Source organism: Nymphaea colorata, chromosome 11 (genome assembly GCF_008831285.2).
Source record: "Nymphaea colorata isolate Beijing-Zhang1983 chromosome 11, ASM883128v2, whole genome shotgun sequence".
Lineage (NCBI taxonomy): Eukaryota > Viridiplantae > Streptophyta > Magnoliopsida > Nymphaeales > Nymphaeaceae > Nymphaea > Nymphaea colorata.
Genome location: NC_045148.1, coordinates 23,655,082 through 23,667,696, shown reverse-complemented (window position 1 = coordinate 23,667,696; position 12,615 = coordinate 23,655,082). Strand labels below are relative to the sequence as shown.

The window sequence follows — 12,615 nt, the reverse complement described above, 5'->3', positions numbered from 1 at the left end:
ACCATGGCTTCCATGCACTCTGTGAGAATTTGGAAGGTCGAGGATCATAAAAGGTTTCTTAAACACTGAGGAGAAAAGAGCAAAAATTTTCAAGAAGAGGGTAACTGAACTTGCTTAGATTCCTAACTTAGTCAGACTCTCATGGGAGCCAAGATTGGAAGGTTGCGTTGGATTTACACTGCAAATTTCGGATTCCCATTCTACCATCTTTTCTGGGTATTTGAGATTTCCTAAGAAAACAGTAAGATGGTGGTGGGACAAACATATAATTTCTGAGCAGCAGCATCTTTAAATGAATTCCCATTCCTACTGTTTGTTTTGGCTTATTCTTAGTGATCAAAACATAAACAATCGATAACATAAGCCCACCTAGAGAGAGGGGGAGAGGGAATCACTATGGCCCCCTGCAGAGACCCAGTTTTAAGTCTAAACTTTAGAGAGCAGTGGCTTCCACCTTTTGGAGTGAAGGCAGCGGAACGGCGTTTGTTCTTCTCAGCAGATTCACCACCGGATACTCCAGGGTGATTCTTCAAGTTGCTAGATGGCAGAGATGGAAGAGGCAGAGATGGAGGAAGTATATGAAATAGAAGAGCAAGTTGATACTGTCAGATTTAGGGGTTTCATTTTAAGGGGCTCCTCGGGTAATCAATGAGAGATTAAACCCTAACACAAAGACTTGCTGGGCATAAATAGTGGGCTGTTAGAGTGAGAGAGTTTTTAGGAAAAAGTCTAGATAAAGATGAAACTTTATCTAGTGATAAGGTTCTGAGAAAACATCGTAACTGCAAGGCTGTTACGAGATATCGAGATAGCCACTATCCAACACCACCTGTGTTTGATTTCAGGACACATGAATTTTTGCCTGTACAATAATTTTGACCTCATCGACTTTCGATCCAAGCTTTTTGATTCACATTCAGTCATGTCAGTGGGAACTTTAATTTAAAGAAAACGGATCGAAAAGTCAGAATTTCGAGACACAAACCTCGAAATGTTCAAGTTTTTTACTGTAAATTTCATGAAAAACATGAATTTCATTGCTCCACACAATCAGAATCCTAATTAATGTTCAAACTTGGGCCCACTTATATGGAGTAGCCCCACGAGATTTAACTCATAGTCAATTCAAAATATGTTAACCATATATTTAATTGTTTTATGAAAGGAAGAAAAGTCCAGCTCTGCCCCTGATTGTGGAAGATAAAAAAATCCCATTTTGTCTGTATCTGCAACAAGGGCACCATTAATCTCTCCATCTGAATATCCATGTAAGTTGGGGCAGTCTCTCGCTTTGCAATTACCTCTGTTCTAATTTTCTTTTCCCTGTTGCAGCATGGCTCGAGTTTGACATGCAAGTTCGAGTTAGCCAGTATTTAACTGTTCCTTTGCTGTATATGATTTCTCATGTAGGCAGCATATCTTCGTGGCTAAAAATATAGAATGAATAAAAATTCTTAGCATTAAAAAGACAAGTTTTTTTTTTCCTTTGCATTCTTGTATTGCCGAATGCATTGGAAGAAGCGGCATATGTATATATGGAAGAACAAGCACCAAAGGAATTGGAGCAGAATGACTACCGCAAACAGAATCAGCTTCAAACCAAACCATGCAATTGTTGCAACCTGGAACCAAAATTTTCAACAAATTAGCCAATATAAATAAATGAACATATTGTATGAACCATAAGGCTAAGGTCTGTTTACTCTATTCATACATAGAATGAACAAATTGTACATATATCATAAATTGTTCATATAGGTTTAAGTTGATCTTTTACATATAAGAACTTGCAAGAAAAGAGGAAGAAGTCATCCAAAATAAAGGCACTGCTTTATGTCAACAAATATGAACTTTACCGCCTTGTAGATAATAATAAGAATCATAGTGGGGTACTAAGTTGAGCAGTACTACTTCGAGGCTAACCTTTAAATGCATTTTGAAATATTTTGATACCCAATCCGAAGAAGTGCCACCCCAACCCAGACTTTCACTTGGAGTGACCAAATGCATTTTAAAATGTTTTGTATACCCACACAAACGTGCTCTTCTTCACAATTACAAGATTGGTTTGATTCAATAAGAAAGAAGATGAAATGGTTGTAAAAGATACTTTCAAACTTTTGTATTTACTTCCTCAAATTGAATACAAGAGAACAAGAACATAGGTTGGATGATTTTCCTTTATAATTATTTATTTTCAATAACAAACTCACACTCTGTTACCCCAAAGAAGAAAATAAAGAAAAAAAACAGTAAAACGATGAAAAAGAAAGATAAGTGATTATGGAGTGAATACAAAGTATTTGAGTGATGGCAAAATTTAATGAGAATGAATTTTTCATTTTAAATCAAACAAGCTTTTTATATTAAAAATTTGAATTCCTCCATTCATGCTTCCTCTTCTTCCTAGAAGCACCCCCAACTTACAATTTTCAGAGTTCTATTTAAAAATTAATAAATACATAAAAAAATCTAATACTGCGGTTTTGGCAACATCAAAATCAAGTGTGAATGTCATGTTTCGCAGCAGATCTTTAATTCAATGTACCAAAAGCTTGTATGGGTTAGCACAATATCCATCTACATTTTGGCCAATGGATGGCTGGTCATAACCCCCTTAAAACGAGACTTGAGCTAATACAGACTAATGTATGTATAATATGTCCTTATTAAGGGTCTATTAGTCATTTTTATAAAGTAAAAACAAGCTTAAGTTAGTAACAACTTAGAGCTATTGGCAAACACATTTTTTTTTAGTAGTGGTGCAAAGCTTACATTGTGTTTTATGACAATGTGAAAATGGTTGTTCATGTCACTAGTTATTCTCCAGTCTTCTTGAAATTTCTTTTTATTTTATTATGTTTTCCTGTTCTAACCGAAGACGGCGTTCCAATTCCTCTGACCTTTGAGCTCAGCTGCCAAGAATGAATATACATTGTAGGGGTGGACAAAACATCTCATGATAAATTTTGACTCAAGTTCTGACCATGATTTATCTCTTCAGTAGAACCTGGACATGCTTTGCTCATTGTCGTTTTTGTCTTAGCACTGTTTGAAAACCATGCCTCAGTTTTCCACTGGACAATTTATTTAAGACAAGTTATCCAGTGACACTCATTTGAGACAGTTTCCACCTACAATGTCATTTATGTAATGACTCATGGCCTAACTAGAATTTAGCAACATTGAAGTCTATTTCGAGTAAAAAATTCCGTAGCCCTATTATGTAGGCTAAATTCCAGTTTTTTTTTTCTACGTTGCAACATAAATTGAAAGGCTAACAATAACTTGCTCAAGTTTAAATAAAGTAACTGCTTGTATTACATAAATTGCTGTTAAACAAAGAAATTTAACCTTGTGCTTTTAGTGCACCACTAAAAGTTAGATGAGCATTTAGAGGAGTTCCATAAGTTTTTGGATTCAGGTTTGCTTTGAATTTGAACTCAGAATCAATGACAGATTTGAATCCAAATCACTAATTAGTTTTGATTCCAGTATCATATGTGACAAAGGATTTGGAGACTACCCAATATCCGACTCGAATTGGCATCCCATAGGAGGCATTTATTTGCCCGTGGATCTGAGATCCCCTCGGATCTCAAATCTTTTTTCTATATGACCCACTGTTCAAACAAACAGTGGATTCCACGTGAGTGAAAAATGTGGATCTTAAATCCAAAAACTTATTAGTGCAAATGTTGAATATCAGCTGGATTTGAGTTCCAAATCCGGATTCAGATTCAGATTCATATATGAATATAAAAGTCACATTCAGATTGGAATCAGATTTTGAATTCTGATTTCAGATACAAATTCGGATATGACCTTCTCTCATTCGCATTCAAATCCGAGTGTATGAATATCTGAAAAGGAGAATACGGTTAATATATAAAAGTAACTAAAACAGCAAAGTATAAACAAAAATAGTGCCAATTTGATGCAGGAGTTTTCAATCTTTTCACCGGTTTTTCAAAGAAAGTGGCTGGTGAAAGCAGCCTTGTGGTTTGGTTCATAATCCTGCCTGTTCTAGGTTATTTTGATTATTCTTGCTTCGAAAACCTATCAAAACTCACTTCTCAGCCCTTTTGGAGCCAAAAAAACTCAATTTAATCGGCCTGGAGAAGCCAATTTTAGTACTGAAAATCAAAGATTTGCTGCAGGAAAAGCAGAGTAACCGACCAGCCGCTGGATTTTCTCCAAAACCGATCAAATGTGAAGCACTTCTACTCGTTTCTTGATGCAACAATGCTCTAACTCAACCTAAACCGTTTTCAAGCAAAATCACTAATTTTCAATCTCCGGAAAACCGAATTGTGCGTTGAAAATCAAGATTTTCTGCTGGAAAAGGAGAAATCACAAGACAATAGAAATCAGAGGTTTTCAGTTAAAGATTGATTCAAATGTTGATACGTTTTAATGAAAATCCTTTTAGGTGTCGATCCTAGAACGCTTCTAGCACAAAAACTTCATAAAATCTTCCCAAAAGTATGAGATTTTCATTCTAGAATCAATCGAATATCACGGTAGCAGGAATGCCCAACATGCTAGCGGAAATAAAATTTTTTGATACTTTAAATCGACCACTCGCCATCAGGCCAGGGAGGAAGCCGTCCAGCCAGGGAGGTGGTGTCGTCCAGCCAGGGAGGTACATTTTTATTTTCCTTTCATTTCTTTTTTTTAATTCTAGAGTCGTCAGGCGTGAAAACATAGGCATGCATAAATGTGCTTTTAGATGGTAATAATTTTATATATCATTTAGTTTATCATGGAAGAACTGTGTGCATTTTTGTGAGATGTGAGATGCTTCTTGGTGGTACTAGGAATTCTCCATTCTGGAGACCGGACTCGATCCGGTTGGACTAAGCTTAGCTGCCACTTGATCACCTGATTTTGGATGCAAAAATTTGGAGTAAACAGATTTAGATTGGTCATGAGATTTCATAACTGAATAAAAATGCGGGTCCAAAATTCAAGTGGATCCAATAAGGATCCCAATTTATACATATAAAGGATTGGTTTATTTTTGTCATTCTTTCAAAGGGGAAGCCTTCCGTCGTATCGTTTTAAGCCTAGCGACCACCGCCTTCATGCCCATTCTCTCAGTTGGTGCTTTCCTTGAACATGACAACCCCGTCTCCATGATCATGACAAGCAGCTCATTTAGAACAGTTCCACTGTTATTTTGCTTCAGAAGATGTCCTTCGGCAGCATGATCTGAAACCGTTTCACTGCTATTTTGCTTCAGAAGATGACCATTGATGACATCTGAAATTGGAAGCGGAAACACTTCAGCCACCCACTGCCTCAAAGTAAAGTCCCCATTAAAACTTTCATCAATAGGCTTTCTTCTGGTAAACACCTCAAGCAGAAGAATCCCACAGCTGTAGACATCTGCTTTGGTTGACACCTTTCCGGTGGCCCCGAATTCTAATTCATACAATATTTAGTAGACAATGAACATTGTCGTTAATGTGATGGATTCAGAAATAAAGAAAGTGGTGCAAAAAATTAAGTCTAATTATTTTATTTTGATTTATGGTGTACATGAAACTCTATTTTTTGTTTCCATGCATTTGTAAGGAGGAAGTGAAATTTTACTAAAGAAAGAAACACACTCAAAAGGCAGACTTGCTGGCATTAATGTATGTGTGTGAATAATTAGGTTTAATGTTCACCATCTTATTTGATTCAGACTCATATTCAACTGCAAAATTGCATAGTATCATCCCCATTAATTTCACTTATTAATCTGATTTTTCTCTTTTTTCATTATAAAATCCAAGTAATCAGTTGTCAACTGGTAGGTAATCTTAAATTAAAGCTTGATATTTGGAAATTATGCATGTTGATAGAACTTCCTCTCCATGGTAAGCAGGACCAAGTTGTCTAAGAAGCAGTTCAAGCATAGAATTTATGATAGGACAAAGAGTTGGTACCTGGCGCAATGTATCCAGTGGTTCTGAGCGTGCTTGTAAGAGTTGAAGATTTGTGACCAACTAGCATCTTTGCAATGCCAAAGTCACCAACATGTGCTGTCATATTCTCATCTAGGAGCACTTACTTGGCTTTAGATCACAATGAACAATAGCCTCCCAGCAACCATGGTGAAGATATTCTAGTGCACAAGCAACATCAATCATGATACCCAATCTTTGGAAGAGATTCAAGTGATGGCCACATGAATATAGACGGACTTCTAGGCTCCCAAGGGGCATGTATTGGAGAACTAAAGCCTTGAAATCTGCTCTGGAGCAAGATGTGATGACTCTAAGAAGGTTTTGGTGTCTAATTTGGCACATTGCATTGCATTCAATGTCAAAACTTTTTTATGCTCCCTCAGATAACAAGTTTAGGACATTAACAGCCACCGTTGTTCCATCCGCCAAAATTCCTTTATACACTGAACCAAAGCTTCCAGTGCCCATAAAATTTGCATCGCTGAAGTTGATTGTCGCTTGAGAAAACATTCTGTAAGTGATCACTGGGAGGACAATTCCACGAAATCTTTCAACCTCATGACAATGTCTCTCCAACCCGCTCTTTCTATATTTTTCAACAAAAATGAGTATCCATACAATCAGTAGAAGCACAAAGCCCCCACTTGCTAAAAAAATATCAACTTTGATCATGTTGACAATGTTGTGCTTCTTCACTCCATCTGAACATACTGGCACATGGAACTTGGGTGCTCCACATAGTGCATAATTTCCTACAAATGAATCTATGGAAAGGTTTGTGAAATTTCCACCACTTGCAATCGCTCGTTCCAATCGGTTGAAGGATAAATCCAAGACTTGGGGTTGTTGAAGATTTTCCAATGATTTTGGAATCCCACCGCAAAGGTTATTGTAGGAAAGGTCAATAATTTTAATATTTACCATAACATCAATGTTTCCGTGAATGTTGCCATTAACTGAATTTTTGGAGAGATTCAAATACTCTAGACTTTGGAGCTCTGATAAGGACACAGGCAGCTCTCCGCTCAACTGGTTTACAGAGATATCCATTTTGTCCACTGCAACCAAATTTCCCACATCTAAAGGCAGGAGAACAGTGAAAGAGTTGTCTTCCAAGTAAAGCCATATCAAATCCTTCAACTCACAAAGGGCAGGAGGAAGTGCTGATGAGAAACTGTTTGAATTTAAGTACAACTTCTGTAGATTCGTCAGATTGTTTATAGAGGTTGAGATTGGCCCACTTAGTGCATTATTGTCCAAATAAAGATTACCCATGTGGACCAATTGGTAAAGTGAGTTTGGAATTGAACGTTCTAAGGCATTGCCAGAAAGAGTTAATTCCTGTAGCTTTTCCATTGATCCCATATTTGGTGGAATAGATGCCTTTATTTTGTTGAAACTCAAGTCTAAGGACAACAACTTTGTCAAGTTGGGTAAAGCTAATGGGATAGTACCCTCAATCTCATTAAAGGAAAGGTTAAGGTTCCACAAGGTGGTTGTGAGGTTTCCAATGGAGGCAGGAAGAATACCGTTTAGAAGGTTTTTTTTAGAGATAAATTTCTTTTACCATTTGACACTTGGTGAAGGATGTGAGAATGGAAAGCTCACAACTGCCAGGGGCATTGGTGAACATATTTCCCCAAAGACAGAGCCTCCTGTGTTGTGTCAGACTACCTAATTCTAACGGTCTAGCACCACTAAATTTATTGTCTTCTGCAATAAGAATTTGGAGACTAGTAGCATTTGAAAAAGAAGGTGGAAAAGGGCCATCAAAGTTGTTTGCACCCAAGTAGAGTTCCTTGAGATTAAGCAGGAAGCGGCCAGCATCTTTAGGGAGATGCCCTGTGAGTTGATTCATCTCAAATCTCAAAAACTGAAGAGCAGATAGGTTAAACAAGCTCTCAGGCAATGCACCAGTGAGAATGTTCATTTGCACATTAAATCATGTCAAGCGGTTTGTGCTTCCCAACCCGGAAGAAATCTTACTGTGTATGTGATTTTGACCAATATCAACAGCGTCCAGTTTTGAGAGGTTGGCAAAAGTGACTGGAATGATTCCGGTAAGCCTGTTACCAAAAAGATTAATGACCTTGAGTTTTGGCAAGCGGCCTGGGGACTCTGGAATGCTTCCATAGAATTCGTTTTCTGGTGCCAAAAGTACTTGGAGATGATGACAATGTTTCAGTGTTTGTGGAATTAACCCTTTAAAATGGTTTTTCCATAAGGAAAGTTTTTCCAACCAAGGGAGGCAACTAAAATCAATGGGAAGATGACCATGGAAGTTATCGTTCCTGAAATCAAGAACCCGTAAGAAGGAGAGATTGCTGACGTATGGGGAGATTGTACCTTCAAGTGCCTTGTCGAAGAGTTTCAGAGCAACGACCCTTTCTGAACCATGACAGCAAGAAACTCCATTCCAGTCACAGAAGGAGATGCTGGAATTCCAATTTGATAACACATTATAAGGGTCTTTAGTGACAAGGGATTTGAAAGACAACAATGCAAATTGATCAGTCACGGTCCTCAGAGAAGCAAGAGCTGAGATTGCCTCCATCTGGCTGAGAACCAGAGTGAAGGTGAAGGCGCAACACACAAGAAAGCCAGGTGGCTGAGGTAATGGACTGATGGTAGCCATGCCTGTCCAAATTTCTATGTAGAAAAACCATGAACAGGAATCAAGGTATTTAATTTATATATAGATTCTCTTCTTGAATTTTGTGTTCTTTTCTTCTTGGAGTTGCTGAAGACTCAGGTCTACTGCTTTGGAAGACATTGCTTCACATTTCCAAATCCAGCGGAACCACTGATGATTACATCAATGAGACAGTAGCCCTTATCTTATTTCCCTTTCCAAGTTTTCAACGCTATTCAATCCCATATCAAAGTTGTCAATTGAACTTTTTTTTTCTATGTATCCAAAATCTCGACCATAGTTTATACAGATATGGTTTCTCCTTTTCTATCAAATAATATGATGAGCATGGAAAAATAAGGGAATTACATATGGTAAATTTTTAAAAAATTTGAAACAACCTAAAAAGTAGGGGAAAGTAAGATAAATGAGAAACTAATAAGGCAACATAAAAATAAACAGGTAAGCAAAAATAAAAAATTAGAAAATGGAAACAAGCTGTTTCGCAATAAGAAATGTGAAAAAATGTCAAAAACGAAAAAAATGGGAAAAAACAAGGAAAAATTGGGAAAAAGCATTTTTCTCTGTCGCATTTATCTTTGCTGAATTATTCGGCTGACTTATTTTTGGGGGTTTTACATGTTTTTGCCCTATAAGTGGTGGCTCTCATCAATAATGTAAAAACATGATGTGCAACTATGTTGCTTGTTTAGTACAATATAAAAATTATTGCTTTTTATTAGCTTTTATACATCATTTATTTATTTATCAGAAGAATCTGATTTTTAATATTTTGAACCAATTCAAAACTAATTAAGTCGTTAAAATCACCAGATTGGCTGATACATCGAAGACACTGATTTACCTCCACTTATCTCTTTCTACCAAACCCATGTGTTTTACAAATTATTGCAAACCCAACTTAGTAACAAAAATAAGTCGGAATCCATATTTCATTGGTACAGAACATATCCTTTTATTAAGGATTGAATGACAGCCTATTTCCATGGCTAGAATATTTAATTCTGAATCAAAACACAAGAAAACTACAGACCTCTGAAATGAGTGGATGAAAAAACAGGTTAAAGAGCCATTACCAATACAATTTATCCCACGACAATGAATCATCCACTCGTAGATAGGCCTGCCCTCCCTTCTATTACAAAAGAATCATTCCACTCGTAGCTGATTTTTACAACGTCTCAATCAGACTATGATGGGTAGCTGCCTTGAACGTCTATTGGTTCAAACCAGGATAGAAAATGGCTGATATACATCGATTCTACATACTACTAGTGTTTAATTAAGGTGCCAAGTCATGTTATCACCAGGACAATTAGCAAGGTCCTTTTATAGATTCTCTTCCAGAAAAACTCACCTTTTTTTTTGTTTAATTTAAATTGTTGGGAGACTCAAGTCTACTTCTCTCGAAACGAAAGTGATATCGTTCTGATTTCTCCATCAAGCACCCTGCTTGGCACGGAAGATTACCATGTCTTTTTCAGAGCAACCCTTACCTTCACAACATATTTCCAATATCATGTTCTCTTTTTGTCGGGTTTCTACTCTTCACAACATTTTACATTCTTTTTGTATTAATTTTTCTTTTTTTCCTGATTTGCATCTAAATCATTTACATTATTGAATTGGCTGGTCCACCAAATTGGCAGCATACATTGTCGATTCAGATACCGGTTCTTACAACATAGCGATCAGACCATGAGGGAGTCTTGAATGTTTGATTGCTCCAAAAATAAGGTACTGAATATCTGGGCGTATGTTGTTTGTATTACAATATTAGGGGGACTAGTTTTCGGGCTGCACACGTGGAGTCGAGCTCAAGGTTTCAGCTTGGTCAGGGCCAGCTCAAGTCAGTAAACCTAGGCATCAGGCCGGGTCACCGTCGGGTACCCGGTACCCGGCCAGACTCGGGCCCGGGTTCTAATATTTTATTACCATTAATTATTTTTGTGTATTATATTATATTAATTTTTTTTCTTAATGCAATTGCGGCGGGCCGATGCCCTGGCTTACAAGTCCGCTCATATATTGTTGGCTCAACCTCAGGTCAAGCTATTACAGGATCAGCTCAAGCTCAAACTTGGTAGACCAAGTTGCTGCTCAAGATTTACTCGTTTAAGCTTATTTACCGACTCTCCATTTGATCTAATTTCTGTCCTTCATTGCAAGTTTAAAAATTACATAAAAAAAATATAAGCTAGATATAATTCTTATATATATATATATATATATATATATATATATATATATATATATTCTTCCACTCATTTTGCCCAAAGATTGATTTTTTTTTTCTGATTTGCAGCTAAATCATTTAGGTTATTCACCAAATTGGCAGCATTGTCTATTTGATTCAAAAACTGGTTTTTACTGCAAACGGATCGGACCATCATCTAGGGCAGTCTTGAATATTTGATTGCTTCAAAAATAAGATCGGGAACATCTGGCATACGTTGTTTGTATTACAATATGTGGGGACTAGTCCTTGGGGGTACACGAGGAGTCGAGCTTAAGCTCGTTTTGTTGGAGATTTTCGGAAGGAAGTCTAGTGCGCCAAAACGGGAGTACATTTCAGATCAAATTGTCACAATTTTTTTGGAATATCTTTTCTTTTATTGAAATATTTGTTCCCCATTTTGTTACTGCACAGATCTTGTTTCTCACCTTCCTTTTTATGTTCTCTTTATATTCTATTTATTGGAGCTGTACCAAACAAGATGCGATTCAGTGAGAATCTGAATCTCTCCCTTCCCATAGATGTAGGCACAAGTTGCCGAACCACGTGATTCCTGTTTTCGTTCTCTTGATTTCTCCCCTTCATCCAGCATGCTTTGCTGGTTACAAAGTTTCTAACATCGTATCAAAGCAGGCATTGTGAGACATTGCTTTCTATAGTCTTTATAGCAGAATCTAATCAAGGCAGCTCCAGCAGTGTCAAAAGCAATACAGGAACAACACATTGAAGATTACCTCTACGCCTCTCAATGGGGTAAATTATCTAAGCTATGCAAAGGCTCCTTGTTTGTTCCTCAGTGAGCGATCAAAATTTGGATGCATCAACGGCTTCATAAAACATCCTAACAAAGACAATCCTAAGTAAGTGGGAGTCAGAAAACAACATGGTTATGTCATGGCTCATCAACCCCATGGAGCAGCCTATTGCAAATCTATTTCTTTACCAAGAAACAACAAAGGAACTCTGTGACACCTTAAAAGAGCCATATGGGAAGCAAAACAATATGGCTCGTGTATATGAAATTCAAATGGAAGTCAATAAACTTATTTTGAGAGATGAGCCAATTCAAATTTATTTTGGTCAGATACAAAGTCTCTATGATGAACTTTTGCAATACAGACTAGCTACCTCTGAGCCTGATGTTTACAAATGAAAATTTGAAGAAGATAAGATCTTCAAAGTTCTTGTTGGTCTAGCCAATGATTATGAAGCTGTCCGAAGTCAAATTTTGATGGTGTCTCCTCTTCCAACATTTAACAATGTGTGCGAGGCCATAAAAAGAGAGGTAGCACGCACAAAAGTAATGGTGGTGAAGAAACTCTTGAGATGATGGTGTGCTACGTTTACATCAGCAACAGAAAAGGGGATTCCAAACTATCCAATGACAGTTGTAATAGCCAGAGAACCTGAAGCAAGTTCAAATGCAATCACTGCAAGAAGATTGGGCACATACGTGATAGATGCTAGGAGCCAATTCATCGTCCAACTAGAGAAAAATCATTCTCCAAGCATCCAGATTTGGCCAACATATGTACGAACATATAAAATCCATCTTGGGATGCTCAATGCGTAACTTTTTTCCTACAATTTTGTAAAAGGAGATCAGGCAGCTTGAAGCCTAGCTCACGTTAAATTAAGGTGAACACTAATTTAGAGAGTTTAATGTTTCCAAAACTTTTTTTAAAAAGAAAGGCAGTTGCATATTTTAATTTGGAACGACATTTTTTGTCTTCCTAGCTTTGTCATGTGGATGCATTTACGGAGTTGAG

General features: G+C 37.1%; 1 protein-coding gene across 1 annotated transcript; it reads right to left on the bottom strand.

The window, feature by feature from the left end:
• Nucleotides 1-5,026: 5,026 nt before the first annotated feature.
• Nucleotides 5,027-7,313, bottom strand: LOC116263699 (LRR receptor-like serine/threonine-protein kinase GSO1). The gene is made up of 2 exons (XM_031643434.1): nucleotides 6,400-7,313; nucleotides 5,027-5,348 (listed from the first exon to the last, which is right to left on the bottom strand). Exons 1-2 carry the CDS (start codon nucleotides 7,311-7,313, stop codon nucleotides 5,027-5,029), a joined length of 1,236 nt encoding a protein of 411 aa, XP_031499294.1.
• Between the last annotated feature and the right edge of the window lie 5,302 nt (nucleotides 7,314-12,615).